The sequence below is a fragment of the Triticum dicoccoides genome, chromosome 6B (genome assembly GCF_002162155.2).
Source record: "Triticum dicoccoides isolate Atlit2015 ecotype Zavitan chromosome 6B, WEW_v2.0, whole genome shotgun sequence".
Taxonomy (NCBI): domain Eukaryota; kingdom Viridiplantae; phylum Streptophyta; class Magnoliopsida; order Poales; family Poaceae; genus Triticum; species Triticum dicoccoides.
Window position 1 is genome coordinate 717,900,434 of NC_041391.1, and position 25,461 is coordinate 717,925,894.

A 25,461-nucleotide genomic window follows, 5' to 3' on the forward strand; every position below is an offset into this window, starting at 1 on the left:
GAAGAAGCACAGAAAAAAATAAACTTGAGAACCGGATGGGGAGGAGCAGGAGCAACTCCCCTGTTGGTGTTGTTCCTACGGTACTTTTTTGGCTTGTTTACGCACAAGACGTATACTGATGCAAACAGTACAAAACCCAGCAGCACTCCAGAGCCCATTGAACAAGAGAGTGTTGCTGTGTGTCCAAACGTCTGCTAACGAAGCATCTGCGGCGCACTCACAGTCACAGAGTTCAGAAAACGATCTTCGTGGACAGCTGGTAGAAAGTTGGATGTCATCTTCATCCAGGAAAGAGAGAACGTCTCCATTCCAACATCACAAAGACTAGAGGCTAACGCGCGCTTCGCCGCGCCGTTCTTCACTTGTGAAAAATACTTTTTTATATCTATAGATTATTGTGATCAGTTGTTTTGTTTTGATTTTATTTGTGTTGGCTTTGTGTTTTAATTTTTTATTGGTGGTGTTTTCTTTTTTGTATATCGTGTTGGGTTGATGTATTATTTTTTCAAGAGAAGAGAGGAATTATTTGATGTGTGGTTGTGAAGTCTTTGCGCATTTGGGCCTTGGTGTCAGCCCGGTGGTGATTGTTTGAGCTTCTTGGGAGTTCTTATTTCATGCTAAACCAATGAAATTGTTATTGTGACGCTCAGATGCATATGTCAGCCCACGAAGCTCTTGCTCGCTTTGCTTGGCTCCGTGCTCCTCTTTCTCGTTTAGTTTCTTTTGCTCACCCCACTGCTAGGTCAGAAAAAATTGCCCATCTTTCTTTATTTGAAAAGGTTAGTTAATTTAAATGATGTTTAAGGAACTTTAAAAATATTATGACTTTTAAAAACCATGAATTTTATAAAAAATCATGAATTTAAAATATATTCATGGTTTAAAAAATGTTCATAAAATATAGTTTTCAATTTTTAAAAATGTTCACAAACTTTAACTGACCATGAACTTAAAAATATCCACAAATTTAATCAATATTAATGAATTTGAATAATTTTAAGATATGTCTATGCTTTTTAAAGTACACAAATTTTATTAATTGCTTATGAATTAAAACGTGGAAAAAATTTAAAATAATAAAGAAGAAGAAATAGAACAAAATAATACACACTTATGTGTGGGGCCCTAGTGACCCCACAACCCTCAAAGAACCACAACGCTTCAATTTGAGAGAGCTTAGTATCTCTACTAGCTATACCCGCGCGGCGGCACGCCGCACCCTGTTGACGCGTAGTCGTGAATTTTTTTCCATGTTGCTAATGAAATTTGCTATGTTGTGTGAGGTGTTGCTGAGTTGCCATTTTTTTCAATCGGTTGTGATTCAATTTAGATCATATGTGTATCAAATTGTATAGTATTAATAAGGCAGTAATAATGCACTGCTAATAAATTGCCGTGATATTTTCAGTTGTAAAATACCTCTTCCCACATAACATCGTCAAAATATACTCATTTATCACAATTTACACTGAAAAAAAAGTAGTTGAATAAATAGAACTATTGTCAAATCTGAAGTTAATTCCAGCTAGTTTCTTTTCCTGGTTTTGTATTTTTTTCAAAATTCACAAACTTTTTCAAAATCACGATTTATTTTTGAAATCATGAATTTTTTGAAAACCAGGAGCAATTTTCAAATTTGTTATTAATTGTCAAATTCGAGAATGTTTTTCCAATTCATGAACATATTTATAAATCCACAAACGTTTTTCATATTAGTGAAGTTTTCTCAAACAATTCGTGAATGTTTTTCAAATCCACAAACTTTTTTCAAATTCCTGAACTTTTTCTTCAAAATCCCTGAAGTTCTTTCAATTTAACAGAAAAAATCATTATTTTTCAAATCTATGAACTTTTTTCAAAATTTATGTTTTTTTAATCCCTGATTTTCTCTCAAAAGTCAATGGTTGAGGGTGAACGGTCAGCAGTCAATGGCCGACCGCTCAAAATGTCAAACCGAGCTTGGGACGATCCAAGCAAACCGAGCTGCTCGCGTTGGTAGGTTGGGTCCCACTTGGCATCCGGCTAGTGCCACTTTAGATTTTGGGTGCTTAAGCGCCAATTAGGAGGTCTTAGACCTAAACTACCTTGTTGGAATCGACCCATAGAATTTCTACTCTTATACTAAGATCGAACACATTAAAACCACTCATGGTTTATATCATTCTAGTGTGGCTTCATGTAGAGTTGGCATTCATGTAGTAGAAGAAAAAATGAAAGAAAGAATGTTCAATTAGTCGGATATGTTCACAGGTGGTAACTTGCCATAATATGAAATCATTCTAAAGTGCTACTCACCTACATCGACTATAGTTTATATCAAGCATGCAAGTATTGGTAGTTACAGAAAAGGATGGGAGCAACACTATGCGCCTTCAATTTGAGAGCTTGTGCAGAAACCGTCGAAGGGAAGCTCTATTTCATTAGGCCTCTTTGCCACTGCTCTTGGCCATATGCAAGTATTGTTGAGAGGCATGTCCAGCAACATTTATTATGTCATCTGACATAGAATGATTGCAAAATTATGGAGCAAGGGAGATACCTAATTGCCTTTTCCTGATAACACAATCTTAATCCAGATCCAAGAAAGAGAGAACATCCAATGACTAATCTTGATTGCAATTCATGTATAGATTTACTCCACTGATATTAGAATTTAAAAGTGCAATTGTTAACAAAGACGAAATTATAGCTTTATCAAGTTGCTCATGATTGGCACATACAGGGTAGAGTGATTAGGGGTGTAACTGAACCAAATTATAGCAAAACGAATTTGCTGTGGTGGATCTCATACCGAAATTTTTCTCAGGCCTCTCCTTCGTCGTGTTGTTCAACGTCTGACAACAGACTCATAGGAGAAATGTTGTAGCACGGGTTCAACACGCTGCCTCGGAGCCAGTACGCCGACGACACTGGCCTATGCTGTGTTGGTCGGTCGTGGATCATAGGAGACAACAGACTCATAGGAGAAATTTTTCTCAGGTCCATGCGCACCCAGGATCCACCCGCCACCGAAGCGGGAGGGCCATTGTGGGTCGGTCGTGGCCGCGCCCAGGACGAAGGGGCCATAGTGTCTGCGGAGTCGGGGGCCATGGCGCTAAGGCTGTGTTGTTACGGGCGCGTGAGGCAGACTGGCGGAGACGACGACGCCGGCGCTGCGAGTTGCAGCTCCCTACGGGGACCTTGTTGGCAGCCTGCCATGGCGCAGCCGGCGACGGCATGGACGTCGCCGGGTTGGTGACCATGGTGAAGACCATGTACAAGGTAGCGGCCACGGAAGCCGCCAGATCTGTGAGGCCCACTCCAACGGCGCACGGCCTCTGCCCTCGCGGGTGTGTGCGCATATGCCATCAATCTGTACCCGACGGCCTCGCTTGTTGAGACTCCGCGACACCTCTGGACGGTGGAGCATGGGGTGGAACGGCCAGGCAAGACCGAAGATAAAGCGGGGTAGAGGAGAGGGGGTCGAGGTGATGACGGCGGACAGGAGGTCGATCTAAACGGCCACGAATTTCAAGCGCCGACAGGTTGGACGGGCAGCCAACTACACTTTGTATTAACGAATACGTAAACAAACTAATTAAACATACCAACACACGATAGAAAAACGCGGCAGACGGCCAGCATCACGACGGCCCTGTCGCGATGAATGAGCCCCAGACAATTCATCACCAACGGCAGTCTCCCCCATTAACGCGGAACGATCTTCAATTGGAACAGAACGGCCGCCATTGCACACACGGTTGATAACTGCTGCCCGGATTCAGGAGGACGACCCCGATGGCCTCAACCAGCAGGAACAGAGCTACAACGAACCATCGGTAAATGCAGGCACGAATGAGCAAGAACCACATGCCGCAATGGAAGAAGCAATGGCAGGAAAGGTTCATATTTATAGCAGCTTGGAGGTAATAAAAAAATCCAGAAACAACCCCAAACGTCCCAGAGAGGCAACGACCAGAACACACGACGGAAGAACCAATGATGCATGTGCCATGGGGTGAAGCCAAATTGCAAACAATGACTCACGTGGCATCCTCCCAGTAGAACAACAGAATCTGCGAGAAGAGTGGACGAACATGTCGAATGACAGCACGCCTGCAGGATCAGCATGCACATCCAACATGAAAACGCCAAAGATCACGTAACCAAATCAACGAATCAATCCAGGGCGCGTGTGCATGCCAATATGAACACACCGATCCAGCCCACGTGCACACCAATGGAAAACTCGACAAAAATCCCGTGGAGGACCTGCTGGAGCCACCCGAACAAATTCACACAGCCACATCCCCAATAAATAAGTTGTCATCTTCCCATTGGTCCGATTAGCATTGTTTAAAAAACTCGAAAAACCCCAGGTAAATGAAACTGAGTTTGATGTAGTATATTTAAAATTTAGAATTAACGTGACAGGTTTTTATTGGCCTGATTTAGGCTGTAAGAAAAGTAAAAAATTATCAAACAAGAAACTTAGTGAGAAATAGGGTGAAGAAAAATTGCAACACACACCCATAATTGTACACGCCGATGGAGAGGAAGTTGAGAAAATTTGCAACTAAACACTATGTCCACACACCAGATCCTACCCCGCCACGTCCCAAACAAATATACGTGTCACCCATACATAGGTCCCTAAGTCACTTTCACCCAAGTGGCCAAACGTGGAAGCAAAATCCTTTCCAGATATAGTGGTTTGGGTATAGACACGTGTATGTGTGTGCACGTGGAGACAGTTTGTTAGAGTTAAAGTTGTTGTTGTGTCATCGAGTTGAACAAAGTACATAAGTGTGAACAATACAACTCTGGTATGACGAAGTGCAGCGGCCTGCAACTTGCACACTTGTAGAAACAAGCAGAAACTTTAAAACATGTCCATTACAGACTGCTACCGAAGCAGAAACTAAGAGTAGCTAGTACGCTCATCCGCTACTGCAAACTAATTGATGATTGGTAACATCAAACTTTAACAGCAACATATAGCAGCCGTATATTGACCCTTTAAAGACTGCGATCAGATATAACAGCATCCAAATCGTTGAAAAAATGCTCAGGAACCTATAACAGGTGCACACATACTCCTCCCGACTCCTCCCGTGTTGCCCCTGCGCGGCGACCAGGGGGAACCCTAGCGCCGCCGCGTCCTCGTCCCTCCCCCGACCTCTCCTCCTCGCCGCCGCCGGGCAAAGCCCGGTCGGCGTCGGCGGCGGCGAGATCTCTTCTCCCACGGCTCGCTGGATCTGACGCGAACGGATCGCGGCGGTGGCTGGCGGCGCGCTGCAGGCGGGGCGCGCTGGCGGGGATATGGGGGCGACGGCAGTTTTCCCTGGTGTGCGTGGGAGTCCGCTCGGGGCGCGCGGCGGCGGCCCTCGGCAAGCGGTGGCGAGCGCTGGGCTCTTGGCGACGCTCCAGCGTGTGCAGGCAGCGGTGGTCCGTGTGCGCGGTCGGCGGCTCCGTCTCTGACCCGGACGGCGCGGCGGATGGCGGCGGCCCGGCGTGGCTGGCGATCTAGATGCGGTGGTGCCGGCGGCTCGCTGATCTGCCGGTGCTCCACGGTTCTGCCTGGTGGTGCTGGTGGTGACGGCGGCCCGTGCACGAGAGTTAGATCCATTCGAACTGATCTAGGTGAAAACTTGCCTTTGGCGTCTGCTAAGGCCGGCGGTGGTGGCACTATCTGCGTCGTTCCCTTCTTAAAGGCATCGTCGTGGAGAAGTTCAAGGCCACTCTTTGCTACCTCTGGGGGAAACCCTAGATCAGATGATCGGATGACGGCGGCGCTCTGGTGTCGTTCCTCCCTTGGGGGCGTCATTCTTGGAGGTACACACGTGATCGAGGGACCAGATGACGGATTCTTTGGTGGAGCGGTGCTTCATCCTACACACCGATGGCGACGGATCTTGATCGCGTGGCGCAATGCAGATTTGGAGTTCGCTGTGGGAGGATGGACTCGCGCAGGAGGACGACGCTGTCGGGCGTCGTGGTGGCGTCGATGGTAGAGAGACCTGACACGGTACATGTAACAGTACAACTCTGAAGATGGATTGGTGGCAGGTGGCTGCGGCGGCCTCATACCCGGCAGACGTCCTGGTTGAGGAGTGCGCCGGACTGGAAGGTGCCCCATACCCGGCAGACGTCCTGGTTGGGACCTCAAGTCTTAGATGTTTAGGTTTGGCTACGATGTCTGTTTGGTATTAGGCCCAGACTATCTACGCCCCTTCATCAATTGGATAGGTGTAGCGACAACTGTTGCTTAGGCGGTGGCTTTAGTCTTGCTGTTGTATGACTTTGTAAGGTCTTGTGAGAATAATTAATAAAGTGGCCGTATGCATCGCCCACATGCAGAGGCCGGGGGTCATCCTCCTTTTCTAACAAAAAAGAGATAACTAACCAAGAATGCAACTGTCAGCACCTCACATATGTACTAATCTCTAACTGAAGGCAATTTTTACCCATTCAGAAAGAGCACATATTTCTGAATGGCAACTCTCAACTAGAACTGTTGACTGCAGGAATTAATCTGGTCTCAATCTGGTTGCCAGCAGCATTGATCAGCCACAACACTCAAGTGCCCAATCGGACAGTACAGATCTGGTTACCCACTGCAAACGAGTGACAGATGAGCTGTAAAGTCAAGAGTTTAATTGACAGTAATACTGTCCAGGTGGCAGGCTTATATTAAACTGCAAAGAACAGTAAGCAAACATATATAACAGCATTTGAATTGTTGAGAGAACTAATGAGAAGAGGCAGAGCTTATCAAGTGTTTTAGTCCAACAAAGAGCATGGAGACTAAAGCTGGGTAAAAGAGCAAATGAAAAATGTATTACCACTAGAGCTATAGAATGATGACTTGCCAAAGAGCATCACAACAAGAGAGTGATGGCTAGAAATGGTCACGCGATAATATTAAACCTTCAACACATACGGATGACTGATTATTACAGAAAATGCAGTACAGTACCAGTCTTAACCAATTCTATAATTTTGTATCATTATCCATATTACATTTTTATCCGACAGAGAGAATAATGTATAAAAAAAGAGAGATGAATCGAGCTAGACACTAGTATTAAACTTGAGAACCGGTTGGCCGGCCGGACCACGAGCAGAAGCAACTCCCCTGTTTTTGGCTTGTTAATTTGAAGTATCAGCGTAATCTCTGAAAGAGTAGACTTGGGTGGTTGGGATGTGTGCTGGCTGCTCTCTCCATGGCAGTCTTCACGGCTTCAACAATGCCATCATCACCAGCAACGGCAGTGCATTTGACACTAGTGAGGCAAGGGAGGTTCTCAATTCCAAAGCCGAGAGAGTTAGCTTCAACCATGCGAAACTCATGAAGCTCTAGTTTTTCAAGCTTTGGCATGGACCTTGTCCCAAACATCAGATCTACTGGTTCAAAAAATCTACCATAAATAAAAATCTTCAAGAATCGGAACCCAACTTCACCACTGATTTTGAGCTTTTCGTTTGACTCTGTTTCATCCTCAAGATGCAGAAAAAGCAGACTGGGTAAGGCCCCAAGCATACAGAGATGGTCATGGTTGACTATCACCGCTTCAATGTATAGCCGTTGGAGGTTTCTGAGGGAGCCCACCCATGTCGGAACATGTGGGACATATGGCAAGAACATCCGCTTCAATGTATCCTCAGTGTCAGAATAAAATTCGAAATCAAGGATAAGCCACAGATTCCTTAAATTCATTAGTTGACCAAGGCCGCACAAGAATTCTAATGGCTGAATGGAGGCATTGACATATTCCAACGTCTCCAGTGCTTGCATCTTTGCAACCCCTTCAGGAAATTGAACATTATCATCAACAAGTAGATGCATCAATTTTCCGAGATTCACGATAGATGCAGGTAATTGCTTTACAGAAGTCCCTCTTAGGTCCAGCACCTCTAAGCATTCTAAACGACCAATTTGTTTTGGGAGCTTGCTTATTTTTGTACCTTTGAGATTCAGGTACCTCAGCTGGAACAACCTCACCACATTTTCAAGATGATGATCTTCCAATTTGGAGCAATAATTTAAGTCAAGAACACGCAAATGTCTGAACTCTTCCAAAGAAGGGATTTCCAACAGACCTCCAACCATAGTAAGTGATCGGACATGGGAAAACACGAGATCTGCTATCAATAATGCTGAATTTCCTTCCTCGACACCTTGTACACAGAGTCGACGAACTATAGTGCTTTTTTTCCCAATTGTCGGATTGGGAACGCCAAGTAAAGTAACAAAGTTCTCTTCTATGGACTTGAATATGATGAAATCAAGAATTGTGTCATGAACTCGACAACACTGCACTATGCCATAAGCATTTGTCGCCCCAGGTTGGATCAAACCCCTGTTGAGTAGTTCATTAAAACACCTTTCTCCTAACTCATATGCCGTGTATCTTCCCTCTTTATAAATGAATCCTTCAGAAATCCATCTTTGTATCAAATTTTCCTTCTCAATAATAGAATCTTCTACATACATACTTAGATATAAGAGGCAAGTTTTTAAATAAGGAGGCAGATCAAAATAACTAAGTGACAATATCTTCATCATTCCTTCGACACTAGGATTCCTTTCAAGTGCACGGCCAATTGAATCTTTCACTTGATTCCACACATCTTCTGTTCTTTTTGTGTTAGCCAACAAACCAGATATAGCAATGATCGCCAAAGGTAACCCATGGCATTTTTTCAATATCTGCTCAGAAATTTCTTGAAGGTGTGAAGGGCAATCTTGATCAGACTTGAATAACCTTCTGTGAAATAATTGTCTGGAGTGCACCATACCAAGAGCACTTATATTGTAAATAAGGCCATTGAATGATGATAAACATGAATGAGCGACATTGTTTATACGAGTAGTCGTGATTATTCTACTGGTAGAACTTGTAGCAGGAAATGCACATTTTATAATATCCCAGGTATCCATGTCCCATATATCATCAACAACAACAAAGTACCTATACATGGACAAATAAATATTAGCATAGTTGTAAAATAATGTGTTGTGTTCCTAAAAGAAGTGTTGTGTGCATAGAGGAAGAATAAACGAAACATGTTAACATTGATAAAATGAAAAGGATAAACACACAAGTGCTAAAAGGGCATATGCATACTTATTTCGCTTTGCACGTCCATGTTAGTTTGGCGCATTATAGTGCGGCGTTCGGTTGGCGGAACGGGAAAGAAGAGGACGAAGAGTGAATCGAGGCACGGTGCATCAAGAGAAAAGAGACCCAGAGAAGGAAGAGGTGGAGGTGGGAAAAGGTCATGTGTGTGATAGCTTTCATGTGAAAAACAGGGTAACGTGGATGCCACACTTGCAAAACCAGCATCTATATCATCAAAATTGCTAGCCAAAACCGGTCATGAGGTAAAGTGCACAAACAATTATAGTTCATCATGTTAAGGGAGCTCAAGGAGAATTCAAAAGAAAAGTGAGCCAAGGTGTTAGTACTGTGAGAAGATGGAGGAACTGTGAAGACAGAATTATATGTACATTTTAAACAAATTCCACTAGTATAATCTTTCTAACTTTTTTATACATTCAAAGAACTGCAAGTAAGTAGAAATGGAAAGAAAAGATAAAGATCGCATCTACCTTTTATCTAGTAGGAAGTCATTGATCTTGGTAATGAGTATTTGTACACTCCCTTCTTCCGTGTTAGAATAACGTTGACCGCTAACTTCACTAAGAATGGTCCTAAGGATATTCATCATGTCTGGACTTCGCGACACGGATAGGAAGGCACAACAATCGAATTGCCCTTTGATTTTTTGATACACTTGGTTTGCAAGAGTTGTTTTGCCCATTCCTCCAGGTCCAGTGATGGAGACAATCTTTGGTTGATGTTGTGTTGTCGCACACCCATTGTCATCCGTCAACAATCTGATCAGCTCAGCCCTAGGTTCATCGATTCCAACAAGCTTCGATGCATGCTCAAATATAGCAAGAGCTCTAGGGTCAACGGTTGCGTTGATGGTCTTGGAGAAGGCCTCACGACTCTTGTACCTTTCATTCCTCTCACCCACCTCAAGGATCTGTTTCTTCAGATCCTGGATCTCTCTGCCGATTCGACGACGAGCCTTCATCTTCCCCAACTTCCCTAGTGAGCTCTTGATCTTCTCAATGAAACCATCTGGCCTTTCATCTTTGTCACCGACGTTTTGCATGAAGTCATCGATGGCATCCTCCATGTCATAGGACAACTCCCGCACCTCATTCATCCACACCTTATCCTGCACGTCGGGATCCTCCACGTCGGACATCTTGAGGAGAAAAGCCTCCATGGCAGCCAGCTCATGACTGAGAGACTTGATCTCTTTGCGCACACCCTTGAATCGCTTATACTCGTTGCCAAGCAAGGTGGCCAGCTTCTCCAGGACAGGTTTGAGGACCCCCGTGGCCACACTCACGAGAGCCGCCTCCATGGACATGGTAGCTGAGAGCTCGCGAGTTGATTCTGCGTGGAGCTGAACTGCTGAAGTCGTGAGAATGCGCCGAGAGCGTCGTCAATGTATAGCCTGAAAAGAGGATAAATCGACGTAAGCCGCAATGTCCAAGCATTAGTACAGTACACCGAAAAAGCTACAAATCGACACTGTGCCGGGGGCGGTGACAACATGCGAGTATGATGGAAGCTGGATTTTTCTCGATAATTAGCAGAGTCGAACCAACGAACTGACGGTGTACCCTGAAAGAGAACGGATTAACTGATCTGAATCAGCTGGAAAATATCGTCCGCGTAGTCGATCTGAAACCCTGGAAAGAGGATGGATTAAAGGAGAAAAGGCCAGCCATTGCTGCACCGAATAAGCTACAGTGTACAGATTACAGAACGCCTCGTGCCGGCGCCCGTCAACGAGAGAAAGCGCCGGCCAGACTGAAGAACGGCAACGGGAGATGGGGGTATACCTAGCGGATGGATCCGCCGCGGAGTAACCCAGGCACCTTGCCCGGCGAGGAGAAGCTCGGACGCCCGCAGGGCGTGCACCGCGAATCCAGGGGTGAGAAGAGACTGGGGAAAAGGATGCCCGCCTGCTTAATAATTCCAAAAGACTGTCATTGTTATACCTTCACACGCTGTTGCTTTTCGTAGTGATATGTTAGAACAAGTTGTGCAATTATTGGCTAGTAAAATAACATAGGATGCGCGTTAGCACTACATAAATTTAACCCTTGTTTTTTCTATATAAAAAAGAACCTACCACTGCCAGAGGGATATATGTGTCTTGGCGTACGTACTGGGTTAGTGCTTGCTAAGTGCTAACCAAGTTGTATTACAGTGACCTGTGATATAGAAAACTAAAACATATATCGAATAAACAAGGCAAAGCAGTTGCAATTATTGGTACGATTAGGTAGAGGTTTTTCTAGCTTAATTTGTTTACGCACCTGCCCACTTGACCACCCAAGCTTGTCCTATGTGTGCTCTCTGTCATTAACGGCAGATGATTTTCAGTTCGAGGAAAAATATAGCACACTTGTACCTTCCTATTGATATAGTAGAACAAGTTGTGTGGTGGAGCTAGCAAGTGGCCGCCACTGACCTCCCCCTCTCACCTCTCGCACCTGCGTCGCCCCCGGGCGACACGGGTGAGCCCTAGCACCGCCGCCGCCAGGTCCCCCTCTCCCCCTCCCTCGCTCCGCCGCTGCTGGAGGGGCCGCCGGCGAAGTCCGCGCGCACCCCAGGGAAGGTGGTGGCGGGGTGTTTCCCCTCTCTGCGGCGTTGTGCGCGCATGCGCTGCCTGCGTCGCCTCGGGCACGGGCGAGATGCAGGGCCGCAGGAGTGGCTACATCGCAGGGAGAGGCCGGATCATGGCCGGATCTACCTTCTCCGCCCTTGATGGGGCTCGGTGGCTTTGTTCCGGCGGCCAGCGAGGGCTGGATCCCGGGGCGGCGGCCTCGGACGGCGGAGGATGTGTCGGCGGCTGTGGTCTCGCGACGGGCGACACGACGGCCGCAGTGGTGGACGATCCGTGCGCAAGACGCTTGATGGAGGCCATTGGAACAGATCTGGGTGAAGACCTGCTCGCCACTGCTGCCGTGGCCGGCGATGGCGGCACTATTTGGTGTCGTTCCCTTGTTGAAGGCATCGCTGTTGAGAAGTTCCAGGCCACTATCTGCTACCTCCAGGGGAAACCCTAGATCAATAGGTCGGATGACGGCGGCATTATTGTGGCGTTTCCCTCTTGTGGCGTCATTCTTGGAGGTGTACACGGGCTCGAGGGACCAGTGGACGGAATAATTGGTGGAGCGGTGTTTCATCCTGCACATTAATGGTGGCGTTTCTCGGCGGCGTGGCGTAGTGGAGACTCGGAGCCCGATGTGTGGCGAGGGACTCGCGCAGGACGGTGACGTCATCGGGCGTCGTGGTGGCGTCGATGGCAGAGAGGCCGGGCAAAGTGGTGCAGTAGTACAACACTGAAGATGGATTGGTGGCAGGTGGCTGCAGCGGCCTCATACCCGGCAGGCGTCCTGGTTGAGGAGTGCGCCGGACTGGTAGGTGCCCCATACCCGGCAGGCGTCCTGGTTGAGGAGTGCGCCGGACTGGTAGGTGCCCCATACCCGGCAGGCGTCTTGGTTGGGACCTCAGGTCTTAGATGTTTACGTTTGGCTGCGATGTCTGTTTGCCAGACTATCAGCGCCCCTTCATCAATTGGATAGGAGTAGCGACAACTGTTGCTTAGACGGTGGCTTTAGTCTTACTGTTGTATGACTTTGTAAGGTCTTGTGAGAATAATTAATAAAGTGACCGTATGCATCGTCCAGATGCAGAGGCCGGGGTCCTCCTCCTTTTCTAAAAAAAGTAGAACAAGTTGTGCAGTTATTGGCTAGTAAAATATAGGTAGCACTACGAATTAATCCCTTGTTATTTGTTGAGAAAGGAAAGAAGCCAAGAAGTTGCTTTGTAATTTTCTCAGCTCGTGAGGACGAGTTAGCTAAGCTAGCTGTTCGGTGTTCGGGTTAGGCAGGCACACGTATGACATTACCATCCATACGCTACAGAGATTTTAAACATACATTTGAATATAAAAGGATAGGCAATGGAAATTACTAGTTGTATTAGGTAGAGCTTTTTGTTGCTTAATTTACTTACACACCTGGCCACTTGACGGTGAACATTGTCGTATCCTTTGTAAATCTTGACTGGCCCATGCTGTGTCATTAACTGTATATACTTTCAGTTAGGGTCCCAATCCCTTCATATAGTAAACATTATCATGCTGAAGAATAAAATTATATCTTTGGATGCCGCATCAGCACCAACCGTGTTGAAAATTTCCTTTTGTTTTCTTCTAGGCAAGTGAGCGGGAGTTTCATGGACAAATTCCACGCATATGCCTCTCCACCAACTGTCCAGATGTTAACCTCACGCTTCGATTTGATTACACTCTTGATCACAGTATAATCACAAATCGATTACAAGAAAGATAATAAAAATCTTTATCACCAAAGTAACTTCTATAATGTTGTCCAGCGAAAGCAACAACGTATATCGTCGCTTAAGCTAATGTTGTGTGGATGATTGGCTGTGGTAGACGTGTAGGTCGAATGTGTGCTCCCAGCATCAGCCTAATAGCCGCACTAGCTGCCAACAAGCTAATCACTTCCGCATCGTCATCCCAACTATATCACTAATCCCCGCCTACTTAATGCTTTCAAGACTATCATATTTTAATACCATAAGTTGAGCAATTAAGATCGAGCGCGTTAGCACAAGAAACGAAATCCCTCTTATTAGTGACAAGAAGAAGAAGCCAACAGCAGTTGCTTGGTTATTTCTCAGCTCTAGTTTTGCATGCCAAAGAATGCTAGTTAGCGACCCCTTATCCTTTAACTCGATATATTTTCTTCGCTATAAAATAGCGGTTGCTAGCTGATCTCTCAAATTTCTCTCCCTAAATAAAATCACACAAATATGAATAATACGAATTTCTTAACCGTACTACATTACGTAATAGTTAGCATAAGTTCATACTACACTACATAATTAGGTTTATACTACGTTGAATAATAAGAAATGATTAAAAAAACTACTATTTTTACTGGCCCTCCTATGCCCCTATTTTCACCTCGATGGGCGCCCAATCCACACCAGAGCAGGAGCCTGATTCGTCGTCGGAGCCGTCTGACGAGAGGTCGATCACGTCGGCTTCGCCACCCCCATCGGATGGCCCAGCCTCGTCCTCATCAGTCATCCCCTTCTTGTAAAGCTCTAGATATGGGCGCTCGTCGACAAGAGATCCGAATGCTTCCGGCAAAGCTCGGCCATTTACGCTTCGTCGACAAGCTAGCTCCACCTCGAGCCGCTCAAAGGCCTCTCGGTTCTCCTGCCGCTCACGACGGGAGACCGATCGGTGGTCAAGGACGATGGCCGTCGAGGCGCTGGGCAGCCGAAGGGGAAGTTCAGCTTAGTGTTGTTGCCGTAGAGCGCCACCACCTTGATGTCCTACGACCTCGCCGCCAGCTCCACAGATTGGAGGACCCCAGTCAATACCTAGTGTTGGTGTCACCCAGGCCCCCCCCCCCCCGGGCCGCTGCCTCAATGATACTTCTTCTACGGCGACGGCGACATGTCAGTGAAAGAGCAGGATGGGGGGAGGTGTTGTCGTGGTCGTGGTTGCAGTGTGCACCACCGTGCTATGAATCAACAGCAACGACCTCCGACGACGGGATCCCGCCATTGGTTGTGGTTTCTTCAGAGGGATGTGGGAGGGCTGGCGGGGTCGATTTGGGCTGTGGTGGTGAATACGCTATGCGGGGGAGGGCTAGGGGCGGCATAGAGGGGGAATGCTTTTTTCAAAGAAGCGGCGTCAGGCGAGTAAATTTAATTGCTAGCCGACATGATGAGTTAAAAATATAGCCCTCTAAAGCCTTCAAGGGATCGACTAGCGCATTAAAATAATTTTCTTTTACTTCTCTAAAGGCTTTTGAGGTATTGGTTATGCTCGTAGACCTACGTGACCGGGCGCGTCGAGATCCTCTGCAGTATTGTACGGTGTTGTAGTGCGGATGACATGTAGGGCGAAGTCCATACGTCAGTGACCGTACTACACGGTGCGCTACTGCAGATCTTAACCCGTGACCGGAACCGTTGCATCACGAATAATACTCCCTCCGATTCCTTTTAGACCGTATATAAATTTGTCCGAAGGTTTGATCATATTTATATAAAAAATATCAACATCTACAATTGTAAAGTAATACAATGTGAAGATTAAAGTCACGACGCATCTAATGTTATTGGTTTTGTATTATAAATGTTGAAAAAAATTCTATAAATGACCGAAGAGAGTATATTCAAATGTCACGACGCATCTAAAGTCACGACGCATCTAATGTCATGGGAGAAATTTTGTATGCGGAGTAAAAAGGACCGAAGAGAGTATATTCAAATAATAAAAGAAAGAAATAAATGCGAGCACCAGGACTTGAATCACAATCCCTCTAACCATCCAACTACAGGTTGGTTGTAGAGCCTGACTGGCCCGTGTGCTGAGTTGGGGTCCGAATCGTTTAAACATGTTTACTATCGTGTAATTAAATTATATCTTTGGATGCTGCATTAGCACCAGCCGTGTTGAAAATTGTTGTCGTTTTCTCAGCAAGCAGGCGGGGTTTTCGTGGACAAAAACTCCACGCATATACATTTCCACCCGCTGTCCAGATGCTAACCTCACACTTCAATTTAACTACAGGTCTACGGATCGCAGTACTACGACCTTGCATGAAGTCGTCAATGGAGTCCTCTATACCATAGGAGAGCTCCCGCACCATGGTCATCCATATCTTGTCCTGCACATTAGGATCATCCTCCTCCGACATCTTAAGGAGAAAGGCATGCATGGCGGTAAGCTCATCAGTTAGAAACTTAATCTCACCGCACAACCCTTTGAGACGATTGTACTCGTCGACCAGCAGAGTGCCCAACTTCTCTAGGACGGAGTCAAGGGCCCCCGTGGCCACACTCACAAGAGCCACCTCCATGTGTCGTAGGACGTGCTAGCTCGGTTAATTTGTGGCAATGGAGCTCGTAGATCGCCAAATGCATGTAGCTCGTAGATCGCCAAATGGACGTGCTAGCTCATATGGAAGCAGCCCCAAAAGAACAGAAATATGGTAAAAGAAATGCATGTAGAAAAGCTACATCGTTAGTTATTTTGTATAACTTGAATCGCTCCCTTCGGTCCTCTGAAAGCTGTCGTACGTTAATGGGCCAGTTTGCGGTTGCTAAATTTTTTTTGTGCTCAACTTATAATCTGCTGTGGAAAAATAGTGACCCAAACAGACAAAGTCGAGTTGGTTTTAGGCAAAACCTGGTTCAAAATGTTGGATGACTCATCATAATCCACGTCAATGGCACCAAGCAGAGCCTTAGACAAGGAGAGACAAGCCTTTGAATTTTTCATTACGAGTATCGTTACCAACACTATATTTTTATTAGATTTTAATAAAATCGTATGTACGCATTTGTCTTGAAAAAACTTTTCACAAATCACAATATACATTTTTGGATTTTCATAATGCCAGTAAGCTAAATCCATGATACAACAAGTCCATCGATCCTGTGGCGGTGGCATCATACTGGACCCCTGGAGGGGAAAAAAGCACGGGAGGGGAGGGGAGATGGATGAGGTCGGTACTTACGGGGATACCGCCGTCGACCTGACCCCGGCGACGCGTGAGGCAAGCAGCAGCAGCAGCTGCGAGACTTGTGCAGTGGCGAAGGAGCAAGGAGTGGATGGAAATATCTATGTGTGCGTGTGCGGGTTTATTAGCCAGCAAAACGTGTGTACCTAACGCCACACTTGACTTGACTTGTATTCCTGACCACACGTAGGTTGTGGACGGTAATCCTTTGGAGTGCAGCTGCTTGTGTAACCTATCGTCATTGTGCAGAAAACGAGTGGAAGGTACGCATGGCCAAACGATTGAGAATGGAGAGAATTCTCAAGAGATTGTGATTGCAATGACGAATTGACGACTCCAGCATGCATCCACTCACGACCGGAAATGTTAAAACTTATTGCTGGTACCACTGAGAAAGACGCCACATGTTTTTGAGCAGCAAATTGGATGATCAAGGAAGGGAAATCCATAGACCATAGCATTTCACTACATAAATATGACGGCCTGACGGTGACGGGGACATCTCACAAAGAAAGAGTTGTCCAACGAGATACAATAGCTCAGCATTGCTTAAGCTACGTACAACTCATTGTTATGATAAACAAGAAACATAGGTCTAGCTCAAAACTACAACTAATACCAGTCCAATGCTTACATAACCAAATGAATCGGATGCTCAACCTTTGGTACAAATGTCTCTGAGTTCAGGGTGAGCTCGAAGGGCAGGGTGCAGTAATTATGATGTAACACCACCATCGTCATCTTCATGCAGCCCTTTCACTGCCACAGAAAGCGCCTCCATCCCAACATCAGCTGCTACTGAAGCATACAACAGCTGCACTGCAAATCATCATCCGAGAGCTGCACTGCAAATCATCATCTGCTGTTGAAGCATACGACAGCTGCACTGTAAATCATCGGTAACATCACAATTTAACACTGATATATAGCAAGTTTATAGTAAACTGCAATGAACTGTGAGCTATATAACATCATTCAAATCATCGAGAAAGATGGCAACTCATGAGAACAGCTCGGTATATATAACTGTAAAAGATGAGAACAGCTCATGAAGTGTAGAAGCTGCAACAGTGGCACAAAGCTCTTCTTGATCGATGTCTACCTTGCCAAGAAATATTTAACCAAGAACACATTTTTAATGGAGGGCGGACATGAATGAGATATATATCAGTCCTAATAAAGTTGTGAAGGGCCAAATAATTAAGAGAACCTCAAAATGTACCAATGACTCTTGCTGCAGCAAATGCAATAAAACAAAGATACACATAATGTGTAACCAATGTGTAGCAACAACAAAAGGCCTGTAAAGCAAGGGCACTAGCTAATTTAAAAGACTGCCAGAACCTCGCAAATGTACTGCCAGTTTGTGGTCTCTTATCTGAAGCGCGCAGCAGTTATCTGGCGCTTGGAGTGACAGCTACTAAAATAAAGACAGATCTGAATAATTACCTTGGACAGACAAGATAACATAACATGTTTTTGGATGCATGGCGACTTGAATGTTGTAGAAACAAGTAGATACTCATGACAATTCGTTGCATATATATGACCGTGAAGGAGACAATTAATTAAGGAGTAACATAAAAAAGAGTTGCCCAGCAAGAAACTGCTGCTTAAGCTAAAACTAAGTTACATTAGCAAATGAAGATAAAGGGAGTAACATAAAAAGGAGTTGCCCAGCAAAAATCTGCTGCTTAAGCTAAAACTAAATTACATTAGCAAGCTAATGTATCAGTAGGTCCATCCTAAATGGGAGAAGGATCTAGCTAAAACTCTTAAAACAGACCGCATATGTTAGCATGCTGGTGATGTACGCACCTGGGATATATTTACAGGTCCAGCGGCAGCTCCCCCGTTCCTGGTCCTTGGGTTGTTTAATCAAAGCTGGGCAGTCGAGACCACCCTATACTGTTAATATTCAGAAAGAATAGACTAGGGTGGTTGGGATGTGTGCTGGCTGCTCTCTCTCCATGGCAGTCTGGACGGCTTCAAAAATGCCATCTTCATTGCAATTTACAAAGCATTTGACACAACTGAGGCAGGTGAGGTTCTCAATTCCAAAGCCCGGAGAGTCAGTTTCAACTAGGACGAAATGATCAAGAACGAGTTTTTCTAGCTTGGGCATGGATCTGGCTGCAAACATCAGATCCACCGGGAAAGCACCAGTTGCCTCATAAATAAAAATTCTCAACAATTGAAACCCAACGTCACCACTGATTCTAAGTTTTTCATTTGACTCTGTTTTTTGCATCAGGTGCAGAATGTCCAGAGCGGGTAAGGCCCCAAGCATGCAGAGATCATCCTGCTTGACTCCCTCCACTTGAAGGATTAGTTTTTGCAGGTTTCTGAGGGAGCTCACCCATTTAGGAATCTGCGGGATGGCTAAAGAGCAGTTGACAAGCTTCTCGAGGGTAAGCTCGCACAGATGTACCTGTAAGAGGCCTCTCCCATCCCGAATAGTCAGGGACTGCAGGTTCTGGGTGCCTAGCTCACACAGGGAAGATACGATAGCTCTGTTGCGCTCCTCCGCAGCTTCAATTGTATCGTTGGTGTAAGAATCAAGGGCCAGGTTCCTCAAATTTTTCAGCTGGCCAAGGCCCGACAGAAAGTCTAATGACTGTATGGAGACACTGACCTCTTTCAACGTCTCCAATGCTTCCATCTTCGCAACCCCATCAGGAAATTTAACACCATAGCCAACAAATAGATGCGACAAATTTCTGAGATAAACAATAGATGCAGGTAATTCCTTTACCCAAGTTTCTCTTAGGTCCAGTATCTCTAAGCACCCTAAACGCCCAATGTGTTCTGGGAGCTCTCTTATTCCTTTATGTCTGTAGCTCAGGTACCTCAACTGGAACAACTTCACTATCCTTTCAAGATTTTTTCTCCCCATCCTTGGAAATCGTGTAAGTGGAGAACACGCAGATGTCTAAACTTCTCCAAAGAAGGCATTTCCACAGAAGCTCCAGACACGGATCGTACATGGGAAAAATCCAGACCTTCTGTCAGTATTGGTGAATTTTCTTGTTTGACGCCTTGTAGAGATAATCGACGAATAACTTTGCTTTCTATCCCAGTTATCGGAATGGTAGCACCAAGGAAAGTAACAAAGTTCTCTTCTTTGGATTTGGATATGATGAAATCAAGAATTATGTCATGAACTCGGCAACTCTTCACTTCACCATATTCATTTGTGTCCCCAGGTAGGATCAAACCCCTATTGAGGAGCTCATTAAAATACCTTTCCCCTGTCTCATGTACTGTACATCCGACTTGTTTATGAATGAATCCTTCACCTATCCACCTCTTTATCAGATCAGTCCTATAAATATTAGAATCTTCAGGAAATATACTGACATATAAGAGACATGTCTTAAGATGAGGAAGCAGGTCAAAATAACTAAGTGACAATATATTCATCATTCCTTCAACGGTTGGGTTTCTTTGAACTGCACGTCCAATTAAATCTTTCACTTGGTTCCACTGGTACTCTGTTCTTTCTGTGTTAGCCAACAAACCAGATATAGCAATGATTGCCAACGGTAACCCATCACATTTTTTCAATATTTGATCAGAAACTTCTTCAAGATATGGAGGACAATTTTCCCTGGAATTGAATAGTCTTCTGTGAAATAGCTCTCTTGAATGCACCATATTAAGAGGCTCTATGCCATAAATATTGCCACTAAAAGATGAACGGCATGATTCGGCAACTTCATTTATACGAGTAGTGGTGATTATGATGCTGCCAGAACTAGTCATGGGGAATGCAAACTTAATAATATCCCATGTCTTCACATTCCATATATCATCAACGACAACAAAATACCTGCACATGAATTCAATATCCGCCTGGTTTTAGTATGAAGAGCGTACAACAAGATATACAAATAAGTAAAATAAACTTGAGCATAGTGATAGCAAAAATAATACTCCCATGCAGTTGCGGAGCTACAAAAAAAAGTTGGGCGGGCCAGAGAGCACGAATGTTTTCAAATTCTGAACCATATATATGAACTTGCAAACTGTGAACTTGGCAGTAAACAAGGATTGGGCGGGCCAGAAAGCTACCAAGTACCAAACCACGCCGCCAAATTGGCAGTAAACAACAATTGAGCGCATTGTCCGACAGTAAACAACAACTCTGCCTTTGCTGTGAACATGCAAACTGTAAAAGTGACATTTGTTGTGAACTTGTAAAGTGTAAGCAACAATGTCTTGCACAGTATAAACCGTAAAGAACAAGATCTTCAGTGGATTAGTTATGCTAATTGGCCTGGAATTTAAGGATGGTTTAGTGAACAATGACCAAGTGGAATTTAGAGGAATAAAACTGGGAATCATTCAAATCAATTTACCTATGCTGCTTGCAGGATTCAGATCAGTATTGATTATGATGGTTTAGAGAAGGAGCTAGCCAGCTGGGTGCCTGGGTCGCCGCCTCGCCGGCTCGCCACTGCGTTGCCGCGTGGGTCGGTGGGTGGCCAGTTGGCCATCCGTCCATGGGAGGCATTGATGTGTGCAGTGCTCTGATTGACGGCGGCTGATGTGTGCTTCCTACTGTGCTATGAGCAGTCTTCGAGGTCAGCCCTGAGCTCTGCATCACTGTGAATGCTACGAGTGCAAGGCTGCTATGTGCCTGCTCTGTATGGTGTCGATCAGCGTTGTGGGCTGCAGCCCTTGGCGGGCCACGGCCCAATCAGCCTTGCCGAAGCTCCGCCAGTGCTCCCATGTAAGAAAGCTACATGTTACCGAAAAAGGGTTTTCCCCCGCTTCGTATTCCAAAGCACCAACCAACAGTACAAACGCGATGCTAGGGCGAGCAGCACAACAAGCCCAAAAAAGAAAGGAAGAAGAAACAAGTGCCAACAACGGCAACTCGACTAAGCGCGGAAGGCCCGCCACCGCTACGCCCTCCAGAGACACTACACCTGTTAGGAGCTAGGGTTTTGCCCTTCCGAGGGCGTAGGTTATAGGGGAAGGAGGGAGGTGGGCGAGGGCTGGAGCGCGGCGGCCGGCGGCGAGGCGCCGTCCTTGCGGATTGGCGGCGGCGGCGCAAGCAAGAGGCGGCTAGGGTTTAGGGTTCCGGCTCCTCTGGGAGCCGGGCAATAGAATAGTCTTATTGCTTGATTCTCAAAATAGTTTTACAACTAGTATATATAACCATAATCTGAAAATAAACCTAAGATAACTTGGGCCTTAAGCCTGCCCAGTGGGCCCACGGTGGCCATAGACCTGGCCGGTCATAACATCTCTCCCCGCCTGCGCAAACAGCTCGTCCTCGAGCTGAAAGTCGGGGTAGTGCTGGAGGAACTCCTCGCGCTGCTCCCAAGTAGCGTCCTCCTCCGGTAGCCCAGCCCACCGAATCAACACGTACCAGGCGCCTCGGCGCAGCTGGGCCTTGAGCGCCTTCTCCGGTGCAGGAAGGAGACGTCCGTCCGAGGCCGGCGGTAAGACCGGCGGTGCCGCGGGTGGATCACCGCGGAATGGCTTGAGCAGCCCGACGTGGAAGACATCATGAATGCGTGCGCCGGCCGGAAGCTGAAGACGATACGCCACTTTCCCAATGCGCTCCAGGATAGCAAAGGGACCGGCATACCGAGGACCGAGCTTCTTCCGTGCGCTGGGGTCCAATGACTGTGTAGAGTGGTGAAGTAGACGCAGCCAGACCCAATCTCCCACCGTGAACTCCGCCTCGCGATGGTGGCCATCATAGTATCGTTTGGCCAACTGCTGGGCCTGGAGAAGTCGTTGCTGGACCTCCGCAAGCATCTCATCACGGCTCCTCAGAAGAGCCCCGGCCGCCTCGGTCCGTGCCGAGGCCGCATCCACCGGCAGGATCGGCGGGGGCGGCCGACCATAAACCACCTCAAAGGGCGTAGCACAAGGGCGGAGTGAAAAGAAGTGTTGTAGCAGTACTCCGCCCACGAGAGCCAGTCCACCCATGCACGAGGGCGATCACCTGTAACACAACACAAATACATGGCAATCACCTTGTTAACGATCTTCGACTGTCCGTCCGTCTGGGGGTGGAAGGCGGTGCTCAGGCGGAGCTTCACGCCCGCCAGCCGGAAAAGGTCGCGCCACACATGGCCCGTGAAGACAGGATCCCGATCACTGACGATCGAAGAAGGAAACCCGTGGAGACGGACAATGCCATCGAAGAAGGCCCGGGCCACAGATGCCGCTGAATATGGGTGGCCCAGGGCGATGAAGTGAGCATACTTGGAGAAGCGGTCGACCAATGTGAGAATGACGGATTTGCCGCCCACCTTGGGAAGGCCCTCGATGAAATCCATGGAGATGTCTGCCCAAACCTGAGATGGAACCTCCAAGGGCTGAAGCAAGCCAGCTGGGCGCAGTGTCTCCGTTTTGTTGCGCTGGCACGTCACACAAGACCGTACCCAATCACGGACCAGGGCACGATCACCCGGAACGTAGAAGTCAGCACGGAGTCGATGGAGCGTCTTCTGCACGCCCTCATGGCCCGCCGAGTGGGCGAGACGCAGCACCTGCTGACGAAGATCGTCGTGCGCTGGGACGAAGACGCGGCGCCCGTGGAGAAGCAGGCCATCGGCGAGACGCCATGGCTCGTCCAGCTCACCCGCCGCAAGCTGCTGCTGCAAGAGGAGGGCGTCGGCCGCGGTCGCGGTCGCGCGGCGGATGTCGGCGTAGAGGGTGAACGAGGGCCCGGTGATGATGCAGAAGGCCGCCCCCTCCGCTTCGTCGTCGTCCACATCGGCGTCACGCCGGGACAGGGCGTCGGCGACGGTGTTAAGGCGTCCTGGCCGATACTCGACAGTGAAATCAAAGCCAAAGAGCTTACTGATCCACTGGTGCTGAGGAACCGTCGAGAGCCGCTGATCCAGCATGAACTTGAGGCTGTAGTGATCCGTGCGGATCCGGAAAGAACGACCCCAAAGATAGGGCCGCCAGTGGCGTACTGCCTGCACCAACCCAATCAGCTCACGCTCATACGCCGCCAACTTAAGATGGCGTGCAGCAAAGGGACGGCTGAAGAAAGCGAGGGGTCCATCGCCCTGATGCAGGACCGCACCAAACCCCGCACCGGAGGCGTCGCAGTCGACGGTGAAGGGAAGGTAGAAATCCGGCATCTGTAATACGGGTCCCGTCGTAAGGGCCCCCTTGAGGGCCTCGAATGCTGAAGTGGCCTCCTCATCCCAAGAGAAAGCGTCGCGTCGGAGGAGGCGCGTGAGCGGGGCCGCGATGAGGCCAAATTCCCGGATGAACTTCCGGTAGTGTCCCGCAAGGCCAAGAAAGTCGCGGAAAGCCCGCGGAGACTGCGGGATCAGCCAGGCGGCAACGGCCGCCACCTTGTCGGCATGCCACACCCTCGGCCGAGATGACGTGGCCGAGGTAAGCGACTGAAGGTGTCCCGAACGAGCACTTCGAGCGCTTAAGATGAAGATGATGCGCCCGAAGCTCGTTGAAGACGATGGCCACATGCTGGAGGTGCTCCGCCCAAGAGGCGCTGTAGATAAGAATGTCATCAAAGAAAACGAGCACAAACCGACGTAAGTAGGGTCGGAGGACATCATTCATCAAGGCCTGGAACGTCGCCGGGGCGTTGGAGAGGCCAAAGGGAATCACCAAAAACTCGAAGTGGCCGTGATGAGTCCGGAACGCCGTCTTGGCGATGTCGTCGGGATGCATGCGCACCTGATGATACCCCGACCGGAGGTCCAGCTTGGTGAAAAAGCGCGCCCCATGTAGCTCATCCAGAAGCTCATCGACCACCGGGACAAGAAATTTATCCTTAAGTGTGAGAGCGTTAAGGGCGCGGTAGTCGATGCAGAAGCGCCAGGTGCCGTCCGACTTGCGAACGAGGAGGACCGGTGCCGTGAAGGGTGAGGTCGATATCCGGATAATGCCCGCGGCAAGCATGAGCGCGCACTGCCGCTCCAACTCGTCCTTCTGCAACTGAGGGTACCGGTAGGGCCGTACTGCCACAGGAGCCGACCCTGGCAGGAGATGAATACAGTGGTCGTAGACCCGGGCCGGCGGAAGGCCCCGGGGTTCCTCAAAAAGATCACCGTGCTGCTGTAGGAGGTGTTCCAGCAGCGGATGCTCGGCCTCCGCAGTGGCCGCGGCGAGCTGGAGTGGGGGTGACGCCGGGGTGCCGCCAACGCCCTCCCACCGGATGTGGCGGCCCATGCGCCAGAAGGTCAGCGTCAGGGCGTCGAAGTCCCACAGGATGGGGCGGAGAGTCCGCAAAAAGTCGACACCGAGGATGAAGTCGAAGCAGCCCAAATCGATGCCGGCACAAGTGATGATGAAGTGCTCGTCACCGATAGTGTGATGGGAACGTCTCGAGCGAGCCCATGGCAGCGGAGGCGGTCACCATTAGCAATGGTGACGCTCAGCTGCTCCCCGCCCGTGGGATGTAGTGCAAGTCGCCGCATAGTAGACTCCGAGAGGAAGTTATGAGTGGAAGTCGTGTCCAACAGGGCCACCAGAGTCTCGCCGTGGATCGTGACCAGGATAAGCATAGTCCGCTCATTGCGGATGCCGGCCAATGCGTGAAGGGAGACGACAAGGGCCGTAGCCGGCGCAGGTGCGGGTGCCGGCGCGACCTCGGCAGCTGGATCGCCGAGTCCCTCCTCAGCGACAACGTCCTCCGTCTCGTCGATGGTCTCCAAGTAGAAGAGGCGCGGGCAGACATGGCCCGGAGCATAGGGTGCATCACAATTAAAGCACAGCCCCAGGCGGCGGCGCTCGAGCTGCTCGGCCTGCGAAAGGCGCCGGAAGGGTCGCGTCGCGGTCGGAGTGGTCGCCGGCGCGACGGCTGA

The 25,461-nt window shown here is 47.9% G+C and overlaps 1 protein-coding gene and 1 pseudogene across 4 annotated transcripts; both read right to left on the reverse strand.

Annotated features, from left to right (window-relative positions):
* Positions 1-6,874: 6,874 nt before the first annotated feature.
* LOC119325620 (disease resistance protein RGA5-like) lies at positions 6,875-11,023 on the reverse strand. 4 transcript variants are annotated; one of them, XM_037599348.1, is made up of 4 exons: positions 10,910-11,023; positions 10,618-10,756; positions 9,596-10,518; positions 6,875-8,954 (listed from the first exon to the last, which is right to left on the reverse strand). In XM_037599348.1, the coding sequence occupies exons 3-4, from the start codon at positions 10,429-10,431 to the stop codon at positions 7,145-7,147; spliced, it is 2,646 nt and encodes an 881-aa protein (XP_037455245.1). In that variant the 5' UTR covers positions 10,432-10,518; positions 10,618-10,756; positions 10,910-11,023; the 3' UTR covers positions 6,875-7,144. The 4 variants fall into 4 exon arrangements, with proteins under 4 accessions (XP_037455245.1, XP_037455244.1, XP_037455247.1 ...); XM_037599347.1 differs by having other exon boundaries at positions 9,596-10,756; XM_037599350.1 differs by having other exon boundaries at positions 9,596-10,688; positions 10,910-11,016.
* Positions 11,024-17,111: 6,088 nt separating this feature from the next.
* The window catches only part of LOC119325619, a 13,875-nt pseudogene continuing 5,525 nt past the window's right edge, over positions 17,112-25,461 (reverse strand).

Excerpts from the sequence above, each read along its gene's own strand:
- LOC119325620 (XM_037599348.1), bottom strand. The coding sequence starts at position 10,431 with ATGTCCATGGAGGCGGCTCTCGTGAGTGTGGCCACGGGGGTCCTCAAA. Across the intron at positions 8,955-9,595 it reads GACTTCCTACTAGATAAAAG|GTACTTTGTTGTTGTTGATG; the intron begins GTAGATGCGATC and ends GTCCATGTATAG.